Here is a 17,405-nt window from a genome sequence, read left to right on the forward strand (position 1 = left end):
TTCAAACCAAAATAGGGTTACCAGACGTCTTCATATCTAATAGAGTGCATTAGTGGTGACGTCACGACCGACAGCGCTGATTCCAAATAAACATAAGCTGGGCGAGATTACAAAGGAAAACTCCATAGGACGTAATAAAGTCTCTGTATAAAATATTTTTCCAAAGAAATATGATCAAATAAGACTTGTGGGCTCTTGAAATGGAAACTTCAAACTTTTATGAATATGAAGTGTTAAAAATATAATGATAGTTAGTCTTTAATTAGCTAATGAACGCTTTTTATTTCTCGCATGCTATCCGTTAACGTTAATTTGGCCTAATTGTTCTGAATATATTTATTTCATTATATAAATTTGAATTTTTATTTATTTTCAAATAACTTCCTTTCATTAATTAATTAACTCCTTTTGATCGATTATTTCTTTTATTAAATCTGAAATTTGTCCCGATAATTCTGAAATTAATTTTTCAATCGACTTTAAATTTTCATCAATTATGAACTTTCTTTCAAAAAAACTTTATTTTTTTCCTAATTTATTAATTTAAACAATTCTGAAATTACTCTTGGCAATTCCAAAATTATTCTCAATAATTGTGATTTTTTATCAGTAGTTTTGCAATTATTGCTTTCATTCTATATGACTATTTTTCATTAATACTGATATTATTTTTTTTAATAGTTCCAAATAATGATATTTATTTCATTAAGGCGTTTCATATATACTGTAGTTATGTATACCTTTTAGATGCAGAATTAGGCCTCTCAAAATACGTAACCTATATAAAGTCATAGGGTCCACGACGGCGCTTTTAATGTTTCAAATGCATTAATATTGATTCTGGAAAGCATCTCACAGTTCTAACTAAATAGGTACAGATTTCAGCGGTCAGAGCTTTTTTTTAAACTATTTTTCTTGTTTTTTGGTTAATCTTTTATTTTATGTAAAGTGGCTAATTTCTAAAAATGCGAGCCTCCGCAAAAAGCTCGGAGGGCCACGGGTTGAAGATCCCTGGCCATGCCCCCCCCCCCCCCCCAAGGATGGGGCTCTTGCGCTGGGAACATTTCTTACAATTTTTTGGATTTTTTCACGCTATAAATTAACCATAGAAGGGCCCGTAAAAAGTGTGACCGGGGAACCTGGCCTAAGTGAAGTTGCGATTAGTTTTCACTAGTATCTACAGTCGAATCCCATTTTAACGAATACCGTTATAGCGAAAAAAAATCTCGTTTTAACGAACACTTTTCTAATCTCCCAGATAAGTTAACATAGGAACAATGTATATACCTGGAATTCTTTTATAACGAAATTTCGTTACAGCGAAGTGATTTCTCCGGTCTCTTGGAATTCGTTATAACGGGATTGGACTATATTATTTTTTTTTTTTGTCATCAGGTTTCCTCTCAAATATGGCTCGGAAAAATTTGATAAAGTTTCATTGTTTACTTCATTCCATCAAAGAACCGAAACTGATAGAAAGGGGGAGGGGGGATGCAGTTGAATCCGATCACGTCAGATCTGTTCACTGTGATAGAGATGATGAAAATATCTCGGGCATTGTTAAAGTGTTTACAATCAGGCACAAAACCCATCACCATTTTTCATAGAGGGAAAAAAATGACCCGAAAACAATTTGTTCGATTCAAACAATTTGTGATCGTGGATTCAAGTGATTCGTGGATTTAATGCAAGAATCAAATGCATGGCTACTAGGAAAAACACGAGTAAACAGATATAAGTAGCATGCGAGAAATAAAAAGCTTTCATAGCTAATTAGAGACTGACAATCATTATATCTTTAACACTTCATATTCATAAAAGTTTGAAGTTTCCATTTCAAGAGCCCACAAGTCTTATTTGATCATATTTCTTTAGAAAAATATTTTATACAGAGACTTTATTACGTCCTATGGAGTTTTCCTTTGTAATCTCGCCCAGCTTATGTTTATTTAGAATCAGCGCTGTCGGTCGTGACGTCACACTAATGCGCCCTATATCATTCTACGTTTACTCATCTTGTTTTTGCAATTTATTCTGTCATTTTACTTTGAAGTTTCAGCTATCTTTTTTTTTTTTTTTTTTTTGGAGAGAAGAGGGAAGTTTTGTGAGGGACAGAAAATCCGTCACTGAAAGTGGAACGCTTTCTTTTTCCCCAAAACCTGTTCCGTAGAGTGGCTGATTGTGCGATGAAGTTTACGAGAAGCAGATGGGTTGTGGTGAGGGGGGTGTCAATAGAGAGATTCGGCCGTGTAAAAAAATAAAGTGACACCGCTGGGGAAAATCGTAGAGATGGGGAACCAGCTGATTTGGGACGGAGGAAGTTCCAAAACTTTGAGGGATTGGATTTGAGATAATTTGTCAATGATGTAAATATGAGGGCAAAACCATTTTAGAGAAAAAAAAGATATTTTGGCGATTATTGAGTGAATCCATTTTTACTATAACGTTCGATATCGGACACGTAAAAATTTCCGACCTCTTTTCGACGTTCGATATTCATTCGACGTCAGACCGGTATCGGTACTATATCCCAGCAATATCGTTGCGCTACTGGGGATTTTTCTCAGATATCCACACAGTTAGACCAATAGCCGTCGAAATTCGCTTACTCCCTAACTTGTGTCCAAGCAAGACAGATGCTACTTTAGCCATGGGCGTAATATTATTTGAAATACAGTCGAATCCCATTATAACAAACCTCAAAAGATCGGAGAATCACTTCGTTTTAATTAAACATCGTTATAAAGGAATTCCAGGTTTTTCGTATTCTTCCTATGTAAACGGGGGATTGGAAAAGTATTCGTTAAAACGAGATTTTTGCTATAATGGTATTCGTTAAAACGGGATTCGACTCTATTTCATGGGCTCAAAAATATCCATTTTTGAGGGAAGGAGTGCTCGATGGTATTACAGAGATTGTTACACATATTGCGGGATGGGTGCTCGAACCCTATAAGTGGATACAGGTCCTCCGAACGGGAGGGGCGAATCACCTAAAGTACGCTTAGTGAAGGGGGGGGGTTGAATGTCCACCTCCGCCCCCCTACCTATGCCAAATGAAATTTTTCACTGACGGGGGGGGGGGATTCCCTCCCCTCCCCTGTATCCGCTTATGCCGACCCAACGGGCCAAATACAAGTTTAAGCCTTCCAGAGAGTCGTAGATTCTAGCAACGGTCCTGCGTACTCCACTATATCAGTATGAATAAGACATTCCGAAAACAGCTCTGAGAGAACGTTACCACAACATATATTTTTGGAATGCCATTACTCGCTCAGCAATTGTTAATGCCGCATCCTGGGAAGCAGTGTCTTCTTAACGCATGCCCCCTCCCCCAGGCACTTCCCGAGAGCGTCAAAAGAAGAAGGGCCCCTCACAAAGATGAGATCTGATTGAAATTTTCGTGAACAAGCAAGTAAATTTGTCGGGTAGAGCCTCAGAAAAATCAGTTGGCCTGGGACTCCATAACACTCTTAGGATGGCCTTGCTGGAAGGTGATTGCTTACCCAGTGCAGGGCCGTCTTAACAATACTGTTAATTTTGTACTGCATACTTTTTCTGGGACACATGACACGCGCCACATGCCCTTTAAAACTATTATTTTGGGGGACGTCATAAATTTTAGTACTGTCCTCAGGTCATCACTCCCAATTTGAAATATAGATGGCAGTACTAAAATTCACGCATAACACTAGATAAGCACTCAGACTTTTTTTTTCAATCCGAGCACAACTCAGGTCTATCATCATGGGCAATTTACTACCTAGTGAGTTGTGCCGGAAGTGTAAGTGTGTGTACCTAACAGTCTGAGTGCGTATCTAGTGTTGTGTCTGATTTTTCAGTGCTGCCATCTATATTTTAGAAGTGAGTGAAGTGTAATGATTGAATACTTGTACTGTTTGAATACTTGTACTGTTTGTAGGCCTGTTGCTGTCTATGGCGAGACTTTTTAACGGGGCGATCGGCTCGCATTTGCGCCTCAAAGTTGGGAACCACAGAAAAACGCACTCGGACTATTAGGTATACATACTTACACTTCCGGCACAACTCACTCGGTAGTAAATTGGTCATGCTTGTCATTCTCGGTTCGGATTACCAAACTCTTTCAGTTTTGTAATCCACAACCATAACAGAATTGATATGTCAACCTTTTCTGCGTCTGACCATTGAACTTACCACATCCTAATTGCATCATTGACATATTAAATCTGTTTTGGCACTTATGAACAAAATCTTCATCTTCTCAACCTTAATCAATCTTCGATTTAACTAGACGTAGATATTAAGCTACACTAGGCTAGAAGTGGATTATGCTGGTTTTGACGTCTGTGGGCTATACCAATTTTGAAGCTCTTCTCCCATTGTATTGAAATGTTCTTGACCACCCATTCCCGAGATTTGCATCCCCCCCCCCTCGAGCTCTGGGACGCTTAGCCACCCTCTAAATACGTCTCTGTCGGTGGTGTTGTGGGTCCTCAGACATTGTATCCCAGAATCGATTTAGAAATCGAAACTTTCTACATAAAACTCGTAATTGGAGCACCTATAGGTCTAAAATATTTCCGACGTCCTTGGCCTCTGTACAATATACGAAGCTCACACAAATGATACAGCCTTATAACCTTTTCACTCGGTATTTCCGTATTTCCACCTGTCTGTATTTCTTTTCCGACAAGTAGGGATACATATTTGGCAAGAAATACAGACAGCACACGTCATTGAAATAAATCATTTAAAAATGATCAAACAGGTGGAGTGCGAACTGAAAATGCAATTCATACGACGTAATATATTTCTTTATTGATCCGCATAATCGTAATTTGAGTGAATACAAGTTGTTCTTGAAATCGTACAACAAAATAAAGCGCGTAAAAATTCGTCAGAATATTGACGATAACAGGGGAAAATTGTCAAAAGCTCTGTCATATCATTAGGAATTACGGAATCTGAGACGGTCAAATGAATTATCGAACGACGCAATCGATGAGATTGTCTTTTCTGAAGTCTTTGAGCTGTTTTCCTTTGTAAGAAATTGGCGAGTCGCATTCCCCTTTCAAATGATAGGGATCCTTCGACGCTTGTATCATCCAAGACAGATGGCAGTCACACTTGAGAGGGTTACCTGCGAAATTAAAATAATCTTGAGTTCATTTCATTTTTTCACACATTGTTTTCGGAAATATGTAAGGATTTAAAAGATTACTAAATCGACGTCGGGGGACAGCAGCGTTGCAGGAATTGATGCCATTCATTGAAAATAATCAATAAAAATGTTTAAAACATGCTTTCTTTAATGTGATAGGGAAAAAAATATCATGAGACTACCTTAACTAGTACTTCGAGTTAGTATCAAGTGTTTTTCTTTTTCGATCGAAGAGACTGGCGAGTTTTAATTAATATTCAGTGTTTCAGTCGTACTCACCTCCGATGCTGAACCACATGAGATTGCTCCATACTTTCATCATGTAAGTCTTATCCAACATCGTGAACTTGTTTCCATCTAACAAAATTGAATGCAGTTTGGGCATCCCATCGAAGGCGTCCACCGGTAGAGAACTAAGCTTGTTATAGCTAAACAAACAAACAGGAAATCAATCATTGAAAAAACGTCTCTGATCGAAAAGATGTTATAGTAAGTATCAGGCTGAAACACATTGAATTACTGAATTTATTGAATTACTATTCCGAGGCCCGCTCGATTTTTATTCACCTTTGAATGAGTAGACGTTAAATTATTAGAAATATTGGGAGGGGCTCAAACTAAATGTTCTATGGAGATAATAGCAAATGTTGGGTAGGGGCGCTCGAGCCAATGAACAGGAAAATGTGAATGAATTATAATTAAGTCTTTATCACGTATTGCTGGTCTCATGCCTCGTTGTCACCACTTGCGTATTTCCTTGATTCAATTAATGCGTTTTGTTTGAAATTATGTTTTTACGATCATTTTCTTAATAAAAATTAAAGTTTTTTTCAATTTTACTAATGTGATAACGTAAGGAGGATTAACATGGTTGACACATTGACCGTCATTATTTCAATTACTTTAGCCTGTCACTTTCTTTCTTTCAAACCGAGCACAACTCAGGTTTATCACCATCTATGGGCGATTTACTACTTAGTGAGTTGTGCCGGAAGTGTAATTATATGTGTACCTAACACACACACAGTCTGAGTGTGTATGTAGTGTTGTTTGATTTTTAAGTGCTGCCATCTATATATATATGTATATATATATATATATATATATATATGGCAGCACTTACAAAATCAAACAACACTATATATATATATATATCGTATATAGCCTGTCACTACGTATTGTGGTCCAAGATGATCAATTCATTAAGATTTTTAACCATTAAATGCATAGCTTTGCATATGTGCAAAGGGTCCTTTAAATGTTCATTACACTGCAGCCAGTTTGAAGATAAAAATTCAGAATCACCATTTCCCATAAGTCGAGGACATTTAGTTTCAGGGCCGTAACTAGGCTAGGGCAACCGGGCACTGCCGCGGAGACTTACAAAAAAATGTACAGGGTTATTTTGCATAATTTTTTTCCTTTTTAAAGGAGCCCCCTAGAAGTTACGCTATGCCCCTGTATAGTTCCCACTTCATATTTTGAATTTGCCGGCAGATGTCACAATTAACGACAAAAAGTCTTTGTGGCAGAGCGTGTGTGATGACCAAAGATGCAAATGTAGTGATCCTCGCTCGTGACGTAAATGGCGTGCGCCGAATTCGCTATTGTAAACGCAACCGGTGCAAAAACGCAAAATGGTGTAAACGCATGACCGGTTATTGAGATCGAATGCATGAGCCGTATGTATCTCAACTTAAACGCATCGATTTGATTTGTACTTGCAAGCTGCAAGTTTAAATTAATATTGTTGCATAAAAATTAATTACTGTTAGGTCGTTTCGGATCCTTTACATCACTCGGACATGTTAGCGTGTGTGGCTTGAATTGGATAATTTGTTAAATTGTTTTGTTTGCATTATTTTTTCTACCTTGAAGTTTGCAACCCGAATTTTTTTTTTCTTAATTCTCTCTTGTTTTTCTTCAATACATTTATTTTACGTGCGATTTTTGATTCTCTGTACGTCCGTAAAGCCCTGTCTATAAACATGAATGAATGAACGTTAGGGCTTTGCCACCGGACTTATCCCGTCGCCGAGATATCTTCCAGCCCAGCTTCGTGGCGAAGCCTGGAACACAGCGTGTGCACCTAGCAGTCTGAGTGCGTATCTAGTGTTGTGTCTGATTTTTCAGTGATACCAACTACGAATTGTGAGTGAAGTATAATGATTGAATATTTGTGCCGTTGCAGGCCTGTTGCTCTCTGTGGCGAGATCTTTGGACGAGGAGATCGGCTCGTAGGCCCTGCATGAACAGTACAATTCGAAACAATTTTTTTTTTAATGATTTTTCCGGCTTTCTATACCAGGGGTTTCCCTACGTAGAGTTGCTTGCGGAATCCTTGTTGTTTATAAGTCTGTGCAGTGGAACCCTTGATGATAATAAGGTAATTCTGCGGAACAAATTTTTGAATTTTTTTTTTAAAAAAATTTGTTCCTACTGCCGTTTTAACAGCATCATAGCAAAATGATAGCGAGCTTAAGCACCACCTGTTAATCAGAGGCGTAGGCAGGATCGAGTTAAAATGGGGAGGAGGCGCGTGCAGAGTGTTACCAGAGCCCACCAAAAATCTCAGCTCAAGGGTCCTTTGCCTTTTATTTCACCTGCACTGACCTGTTTCACAGCGAATAATGAAGAATTAGTTTATCAAGCCTTAGTTGATGCCTTTTCCTTTTGTCCATAACCAACAAACGGCCTTCATTGGATTCTCGTGATTACAGTCGGCCCCCCGTATTCGCGGGGGTTACGTTCTTGGGGTGACCGCGAATAACCGAAGCCATAGGTTCTTTTTGTTTATCTCGTTTATTGAACATAATGAGAAGAGCAGCGGTTGTTGGAGATGCTTTCTGAAAGAACATTGTGATTTCTGTTTCGCCCCACCTTCGCCACAGTGGTGGTCGGCTGAAGTTGGTTTTCTGTGGTTCCCAACTTGGAGGCGCAAATGCGAGCCGATCTCCCCGTTAAAAAGTCTCGCCACAGAGAGCAACAGTCCTACAAGCAGTACAAATATTCAGTCGCTACACATCACTCACTTCACTTCTGAGATATAGATGGCAGCACTGAAAAATCATACACAACACTAGTTACGCACTCAGACTGTTAGGTACACACACTTACACTTCCGGCACAACTCCCTAGGTAGTAAATTGCCTATGGCGATAGATCTGAGTTGTGCTCGGTTTCAAAAAAAAAAAAAAAAGATTTCTGTTTGATGTTTCTTCTTCATATCATCGAGTATGTTGACAAGGCTTCCTCTACTAATTGTTCTGCATGTGAAGGACGTGCCGTAAAGGCATCGGTGAACTTGTCTTCTACTTAAGAGCTGACACGGCTCTAGTTATGACAGTAATGGCATTAGTGATAGTGTAATTCTTCCATACCTTCAAGACATTTTATGCATTGACATCTTCTATTGCGTGCACAATCATCTCCATTGAGTGGCGTGTATGTTCGATTTACCCCCTGATCAAGGGCTGAATGATAGATGTTGATTAGGAGGCATATAAAGGACTTCCACACCATCAGCTTTGAACACATTGACATCTTGTTGTCCAGGAGCATTATCCAGTATCAAAAGAACTTTGAATGACATGTCTTCACTCTCAAGGTACCTCCTGACTTCTGGAACGAAACACCGTTTAAACCAATCCAGGAATGTGCTCTAATGTGCTCTCAAAGTCCAAGCCCTCTTATTGTTCATCCAAAATACTGGGAGCTTTGACATCCTTTCCCTTCAATGCACGCGGATTCGCAGATTTGAAAATTACTTTGGGCTTTATCATGTACCCATACGCATTTGCACAAAACAACATAGCAAGTATATCTTGAAGTCATAGTAAGTCTATCTTAAAACCAGGCGCTCGCTTTTCTTCTAGGTTAATAAATGTTCTTGCAACATTTTATTCCAAAATAATGCAGTTTCGTCAACGCCTGCTGAGGTGCATAACCCTTCTCTTCAATAATTTTCTGCAGTCTTTGGAAATTTTCTAGCTGCCTCCTGGTCGGCAGAAGACACTGCATAGTTATTTTCAAAAAGGCATATTTTGGCTGATAAAATTTTCTTTTTACCCATTTGTTGGTTATGCAGAAAAGTAACTAAGAAAGGCACCATTTTTTCATGGTTAATAAGTTTACAAAATATGGACGTTCAGAGTCTGAGAATGGCTAAGAATGAGAGCACCTCCGTGTACATAGAGTTTCTGCTGAGCAGAAAAAATTCCCTATATTGTATATGAGGTAGAATATTTTTATACCATTCCTCACAGATATCGAAATTCTGCGCGCAGAGAAACAACAGGTCTGTGGAGATTAAATTGAAGAGAATGTGTCCGCTACCTGAAGAAAGTGAATCCTTGGCACCACCGCTACAAAACAAAAATTTCATTCATCTCAGCAGGATTTTTCTTTTCTCATTTCAGAATCATTTTTCCACGAAATTCGAGCACTTGACAAGGACCACATAATTTCATTACGGTGGCGAGATGTCCCGGTTTTCTTCTATTTTTCGCCCTGTCCCGAAAAAAAAAGCATTTTTGGGGAGAGGGAAATAAAAAAATAATTTATTATTTCACTGTGTTATATTTTTTCCATGTTAATATTTTAAGTTACCAAAAGACGCTGAACCCATTTTGAACCACAGAAGCCCATTTACATGAGCAATATTGTGGTTTGAATGAAAGAATTTGGTGAATATAAACCTGCTCTCTCTCTCTCTCTCTCTTCCCCCCCCCTTTACGATTTTGTTGTCGAGTGTGGCCTTGCAGGCAGAAATTGTGAGAGCTTCGACACTTTGATTATAGATGATATTAGAGAAACCAGACATGGCCTCGTCTTTGCTCTGATATCTATATATATAAAATTTATTTTCTGTCTGTGTGTGTGTGTGTGTGTGTGTTCTCTATACAAATCTATAATTTTAGATCGATCGTCGCCAAATTTTGCATATATACCAAATGGGACCCGACTTGAACGATAGGCTACTTTAAAATGTCGTCAGACCAGGGCAAATGCCCCAAATGGGCAAAAAAAAACTGTCCGGCAACAATGGTTTTTGGGCCTCAAAAATCACTTTTCGAACGTTTACTTTGGTTTCCGTGGTTCCCTAGCAATGCGTTTCAGACGTGTATATGCCTTTACAATGGTTTGTCACTTCTCTAATTCTGTTACCATATGTATAATAGTTTATGCCTTTATAATGGTTTGTCACTTCTCTAATTCTGTTACCATATGTATAATAGTTTATGCCTTTATAATGGTTTGCCACTTTTTCAATCCTCCCAGTAATGAGACTTTCTGTATAGATGCTGTAATCATTATCAGCATCACTTTGAGGGTCAGGCAAAGGATGATCCCCATAGAAATCAGTGTTAAAATTGCCGAATTTACTGTAGAAATGCGGAAATTTGGTGGGGTTTTCCGCCACATCATTAATTTTAAAAATTTTATTGAATTCTAGATTTTTGAAATATTGAGTTCGCTTAGAGATACGAAGCCCAGACATTTAAATATGAAGTAATTGCCCGGACCTACTTTTGAGTTGGATATCCATACAAAATAACATTGATTTCACCTTTTTATTTCTTTCTTCTCAAGCTCGAAAATGGAAATGTGTCTGTATTGTCTTTTAATATTCAACTGCATAAACTCATATAGTTTAGGTTGTTTTAAAATGAATTATGGGTACGTAAAGTACATCGAAGAAATTCCACAGCTTTAATTAAGCATTTTTGGAAGCTGAAATAGGCAGACATGGATAACTTGAAGTTCAAAAGTGGGGGGGGGGGGAGAATCAAAATACTTAGCGCCCTTAACAAACGAAAAAATATATATTCATTTCTACGTTTCTTTAAATCTAGATTTGTTTCTTTCATGAGTCGCGGTGGAAGTCGACATATTGGTTAACTTAGACACGGTTAGCATGTCCCTCAAAGCAAGAGGGAGATATCGCATGATCCAAAAAGCCTAATTGAAGAAAACCCGGGCAGCGCCGGGTATTATAGCTAGTGGGATATAAGCCCGTTATCTCGTGAGGTTGGGATTGTCGTTTCTAGGGAAAAGAGTAATTAGTTCAATTGGTTTTACGTTATGCTCTTGAGCACAAAGCACTGTGCTGCGAAAGTTCACACTAAAAATATTTGGAGTCCTTGGAACGGATTAATCAATTTTATAGCGAAAGTGTCTCTGTGTCACTATCTTTCGGTCACTCATATGCTTTCACACCCTCTAGGTCACTGTTTTCGTCCTTTACTCACCAGGTTATTAATCATTCACATACTTGCACACTGTTTTGGTCATTCACATGCTTCCACTGTCTCTAAATTAGTTATCCAAGTAATCTGAATATGTTCTAAACGCGACACTATCTCGTCGAAATTCAAAATAAAGAACAGCTTTGCGCATATCAGCAACAACAAAGTTTTCTTCTTTGAAAGCTCTCCGGGATTTTTAAGGGTTCCGTGAAGTTTGATCATGCGGAACCCCAAAAAAACTGCCACGGAACACCAGTTGGAAACCCGTGTTCTATACGTATCATTCACTGTGAAAAACTTATCAGCTCGAAAGAAAAAAAAATCGCGCATTGAAAGATTAATTTCTCTTACCTCAAATCCAAGAACTGGATGTTCGATGTCGGAGAAGGGAGCATAGACCTTTTGAACGTTTTAATGGCGTTCTGTTTCAGGATCAAATACTTTAGGTTCTTTAAATTGCCGAAAGCTCTTTCATGGACCAGTTGGATTTTGTCCTCCGAAAGATTCAAGCTCTCGATGTTGAGATTGACGTAAGCGATCGCAGCAGACACTTCCAACAACGGAGACGAGGTCAAAGAAACTGACTTCAAGTTCGCAATGTCTTCGAATACTGACCAATCCAATCCTTCGTGAAAAGTGATGTTTCTCAGTACGACATCACTTAACGTCTGTGATGTTTGCCCGTAAAAGTTGTCATCGGCGAGATAGTACATGTCTGTGTTTGAAATTTCGATCTTCATAACTTCCATCTTCGACAACAAACTCGACGGCAAATATTTCAACATGGATTCGGATATGCTAAGCGAATGCAATTCGTAACCACTGAGACTGTTCAAGACTTTCTTGAATATGTTGTCGGTCAATTTTTCACAGCTCATGAAAACTTTGCCGAAAGCCTCAACGCATTTGCAGCAGCCACTCAATTCTTTCTGGGATGGGCATTCTCGGATCGCTTCGATGACTGAATTCAAAGTCGCGAAGACCAAAAGGATGGCAAGAAAAGCTTTGCCGGTCATTTTCAGTCAGAACTTCTTAATAGTGAAACAGAATGGAAGAGGTGAATTGAGGAAAAGAGCGAGAAATCGTATACCATTTTTTCACATCATATAATCACCAAGATGTAACACCTGCTGAAACTCTCAGAGACAGAATACTCGGGGCGTGTCAGATAACAAATGATAATGTGTGCATTGAGAGCTGACGTCGAATTGACAGTGATCATGAAACAGATGTGTTGGTTCTTTTTTCTGCACTATCATATATATAATTTAACTCGAAAAATATCAAGTTCAGTTTTCTCTGCTCTTTTAAAATACATATTTCAATACCGTCAATAGTGCCATAATCGTTTGTAACATTCTGTATTATGTTTTGATGATTTGATGTCCTGAATGATTCCCATCGATTAGAACTAAAATTAGCAGAATCTTGCCAGTGGAATTTTACATTTCTACCGGGATCCGAATGAATTCTCATGATACAAGTACGTGAAATGTTATGTGCCACCGAACATCGAGATCAAGCTAGCAATTGTATAGTTTTTTTTGAAGAGAGGATCATTAAAAGCAAATTCATGCGTCTGACTAACAGCTTCAGTAACTCAGGCATGTGGTTCTGGTGTCCCGGGTGCTGTACTAGGAAGGGCACCAACCTTACTTTGTTCATTCAAAATGACGAGTTGGGGGAGGGGACAGACATCAAAATGTATATCTGCCCAGGGCCGTCTCTATTCTATAGGCCGAATAGAGACAGCCCTGATCTGCCCCGGACAACAGTGTAAATTTTTGTTTCCAGTTGCGGTCCTGTGGTAACAGGGCCGGACTTAGGCAGGTGCGAAGGGTGCGGCCGCACCGGGCCGCTAAATTTTTGGGGGCCGCAAAAGGGAATAAAAAATTTTTGATTACATTTTGACTTCAACTTCTTAACAAAGCAAGGTTGAAGGCTGGGGTAGACACATTTGTCCGTATTTACTGCCAAATGACATTTTTTTACGACCACGAAGTACGCTGTTTTACAGTCGTTCTCGAACACCAGTATGAACCTGGTGGCCATCAGAGTACCTAGGATCATGGACACCTAGGGGTATTGGAAAACCTCTGTTCAGAGGGCCGCAATTTTTTTTTTCTTTTTCGCACCGGGCCGCAAAATACTTAAGCCCGTCCCTGTGTGGTAACCACAAGATTACCAGTTGATCATGCAACGAACGGGATGGAGTCATTTTGTGACTTGTAGAAAAGGATATGGATGCTGATAAAATTTGATGAATTGGTAAGCGGGATGGATGACTCTACATTCAACGTTGTTAGGGCAGCAACAAGACGAAACAACTAGGTTCAGTTAATTCCGAATCTAACTTTGGTGAGTCTTCTAAATATCGAACTTCTTGTGGCGTCCTTCCATAAAATACACCACAAGAAGCTCGATTTTTAGGAGACGCACCACAGTGGAGGATTTCTTGCAAACCAGATTAATCATTATAATCATGAGAATAACTATTCTCATGAACTACTTCTTCTAAACAAATTACTATATGTTTCAGCACAGTATCTCTCGGAGATGCTGAGTGAACAGCAGTAATCATAGCTCCTGCATATCCCCATGAGGCAACTTATTGCAGTACAGAAGTGAGCCGCTGCAGCGGTCGAGTGGTCATAGTGACAGACTCGCACCGCGAGGACCCCTGTTCGAACCCCACCGCTGCCACAGTAGTGGTCAGCTGAAGTTGGTTTTCTGTGGTTCTCAACTTCGAGGCGCAAATGCGAGATGATCTCCCTGTTATTGCATGGGAATAATTTGTATGAAACGTACTCAGGCTTCTTTAGACTGTCTAAGAGGAAAATCTTCGTATTCGCGTAGTAAAAAAATTTGAGAACTGAAAGAATCAAAGAAATACCTTCTGAGAAATTTTGAGAATTAGCTGGGGGGGGGGGGGGGTGATCACATTACCTGAATTTTACAGGAATTCCCGTATTTTTGGCAGTTCCGACTCATGTATTTTTAAGTATAAAAATTTCATATAAAATTTATTTATTTATTTCGGTGGAAGCAGCAAGGATAGTCAAGTTTGCTAGAGATATATGTTGGCTTGGAGATAACCGGAAGTATCGAAGTTTAGATGTCCATGGAGAATTTTAAAAAACATGGTTAATCGAGTAAAAAGACGGTGAGTACTAAGAGGGAGAAGATCAAAAATTCGCGTTTTAGTTCCGAAACAGACACAAAGCGGGTGGATTTATTTTGTATCGATTCCAGCTCCTCGATATTACTAGAAGTGTAGTGGGTCCCAGATTTCGGAAACATAGCAGGGAACTGGCAAAATATAATTTTGGTAACAGAGGAGTCTCTAGCATCGCGAGTAGAATGCTTAATGTTGCAGCGAAGAAAGAAAAGTTTATTGGGACATTCCTGGTAGATACGTAAGGTATATGTTTATTCCAGCGCAGGTCTGCTGAAATGATGACACCAAGGTATTGATATTGAGAAACCTGGGGCATAGTTGTGTTATTAGTATAGTAAGAAAAATCAAGAGGTGAGAGTTAACGTGAAACTCTCATGAGAAAACCTTTTTAGTAATGTTGAGAGGGGCATTTGCCATGTGGAGCACCATTGGGAGATGGAATTGAGATTATATGTTGGAGAAGTCCTTGATCTACTCGTGATTTATGGTACGGTAGGTAAGTAAAGTCAGCAAAAAGTCTAGTTTTGCAGTTGAGGGTTTCTGGGAGATCGTTAATGTATATTAGAAACAAAAGTAAGGAAATCTAATGATCCCTGGGGGGGGGGGGGTCTCAGAATTTACAGTGGCCGGTGGGGAGTTGTAGTTTTTGAAATGGTCATATTGTTTGCTTTATTTTAGGGAAGCTTTCATCCAATTGAGCAATTGAACGTTCAAGCCGAGTGTTGAGAGTTTAAGTAATTTGTCATGGGGACTATATCATATGCCTTTGAGAAATTTAAGAAAATGACATCAGTTTGTGAGCTTTTATCGACGGCTCCCGAGAGGTCATGGAAAGGGCCAATTGCGAGGAAGTAGAGAGTGATCGTCTAAAGCCATGGTGATTAGGGAAGAAAAAGTTTATGAAGGCAAGGGGGGGGGGGAGCAAATTTCCAAAATGTGCTCAAGAATTTTAGAGCAGGATGAGATGATTGCAATAGGTCTGAAATTGAGGGGGGGGGGGTCAGTAAGAGGGCCAGATTTATGGAATTAGAATGATTTTGTTCATTTTCCAGTCGGATGGTAAGTTAAGGGGATTCCATAGGGGCCCATAGAGCGAGGTTAACGTTTTTTAAATAATTTTACGATGCCTGCTTTATGGACAAAGATTGGGTTAGAGTTGTAAATGAAGCCAATAAAGGAATATTGTGAGCAGTGACTCTTAACGCCAGAGGCCTTACAAAAATGAGAACCAGTTCAAATTTTCGAGAATTCGCCAGGTAGGGCCTCAGAAAAATCAGTTGGCCCGGGGGCCCATGATGCTCTTAAGACGGCCCTGATTGTGAGGGGGGCGGGATCCAATGAGAAAACTGAACAAAATGTCAAATAGAATTCGGTGGGGATATCCGAAGAAGAAACGTCTTTAGTTTGAATTTTGAGAGATCTGGGGGCCAGCTGATATGAAAGGCAAAGGATGGGGGAAGTTCCAAAACTTTGGGGGATGATCGGAGATAGTTAGGTAAAAGAGTAAGAAAGGTATTTAATTTTTTGGAGAGAAATGAAGTCTTTAAGGTTAAGGTGTAGGCAAAAATTGCAGATTTAAATGTGCAGGATTTGTTTATTCTGTAATTGTAAGTGGTACGGCGAATTTTTTTCTTTACTTGGATGATAACTCTATGGGTTGTAAATATACTTAGACAAGACATTTTAACTGGAAACTGTAGCTAAAAATTTGAAGATTGTCGATTTGAAAGTGGCTTCCAAGGTGTAGAATATTGTCTTGTGACTTTTACTTAATGACTTCTATTTACTGAATTTTACTTTAATTCGTAATCTTCGCTTTACAATAAAGGATGGAGATGATTTGAATTGTGGCTCCAGAATGTATTATATATCAATGTGGCTAGAAATATTCATTTCCCATATTTATCATAATCGATGTTTTCTCAGTGAAATATATATCAATTCACTGAGCCTTTTACTTCCCGCCCATTCGCAATTTTATCAATAACTGGTAGTTTTATCTACAATTGACAACTGGGGTATACTGTCCCGTATTTCCCCGTATTGATAATATTTCGTATTTTTCTCAAAGAAATATGGCTATCCAAAGTAAACTCCAACTTTTAATTAAGCCGAAGAAAGCAAGTCCAAACAGCGGTTTCAGGGCTGAAGCAATATTATGCTAAGTAGAGATATATTTAGTGCTGTGTTGGCTGAGAAGGAAGTCTCCTGTTCAGTGAAATAAAGAACTGATTGGTTCGATATAGTAAAAGCCAATTTCTTCTTTATTTCAATCAATATAAAGGCCCAGAAACCACAGAATAGTCGTTGAAGTTTTTGAAAAACTATATATTAAACTATATATAAAACTCATATTTGAAAAATCAAAAGTTGGAACTTACTAATTCATACAGCTTACGCTACAAAAGCTAAGTACAGTCAAGTCGCGATAAGTCGAACGCCGAAAATTCGAATATGTTTAAGTCGAATTTTTCACTCAGCCCCAGAACTTTTTCCGTATTTCAGTGTTAAAATTTTCCCTTAATTTGAAGTTTTCGGAAATGGCAGAATTTAAAAGATAGCAGAATTTAGCATTTAGCAATATAATTACGCAGATTCATTTGTCTGACGTCAGGGCTTGAAAAATCGCAATAAAATTTAGGCGCCGACCCGATTTCTTAAGAGCAAATAATTTTTTTCGAAAACAATGTGCAAAATAATATTATTTTTTTACTTTTCCGGGACTTGGTGACCCCTTTTTAAAGACGAGAGACATGCTTATATAAACATGGGCTTCGGAAGGATTTTGGTTGTGGGTGCTCAACTTGAGTTTTTAATCTTCGACTTTGGTTTCAAA

General features: G+C 38.7%; 1 protein-coding gene across 1 annotated transcript; it reads right to left on the reverse strand.

Moving 5' to 3' along the window:
* Window positions 1-4,778: 4,778 nt before the first annotated feature.
* On the reverse strand, window positions 4,779-12,477 carry LOC149077636 (uncharacterized). Its single transcript, XM_089245184.1, has 3 exons — window positions 11,743-12,477; window positions 5,423-5,571; window positions 4,779-5,122 (listed from the first exon to the last, which is right to left on the reverse strand). Exons 1-3 carry the CDS (start codon window positions 12,405-12,407, stop codon window positions 4,965-4,967), a joined length of 972 nt encoding a protein of 323 aa, XP_089101310.1. The 5' UTR covers window positions 12,408-12,477; the 3' UTR covers window positions 4,779-4,964.
* Window positions 12,478-17,405: the final 4,928 nt, after the last annotated feature.

Source organism: Pholcus phalangioides, unplaced genomic scaffold (assembly GCF_987345545.1).
Source record: "Pholcus phalangioides strain wild (caught in Gottingen) unplaced genomic scaffold, Ppha-v1.0 ptg000015l_1, whole genome shotgun sequence".
NCBI lineage: Eukaryota > Metazoa > Arthropoda > Arachnida > Araneae > Pholcidae > Pholcus > Pholcus phalangioides.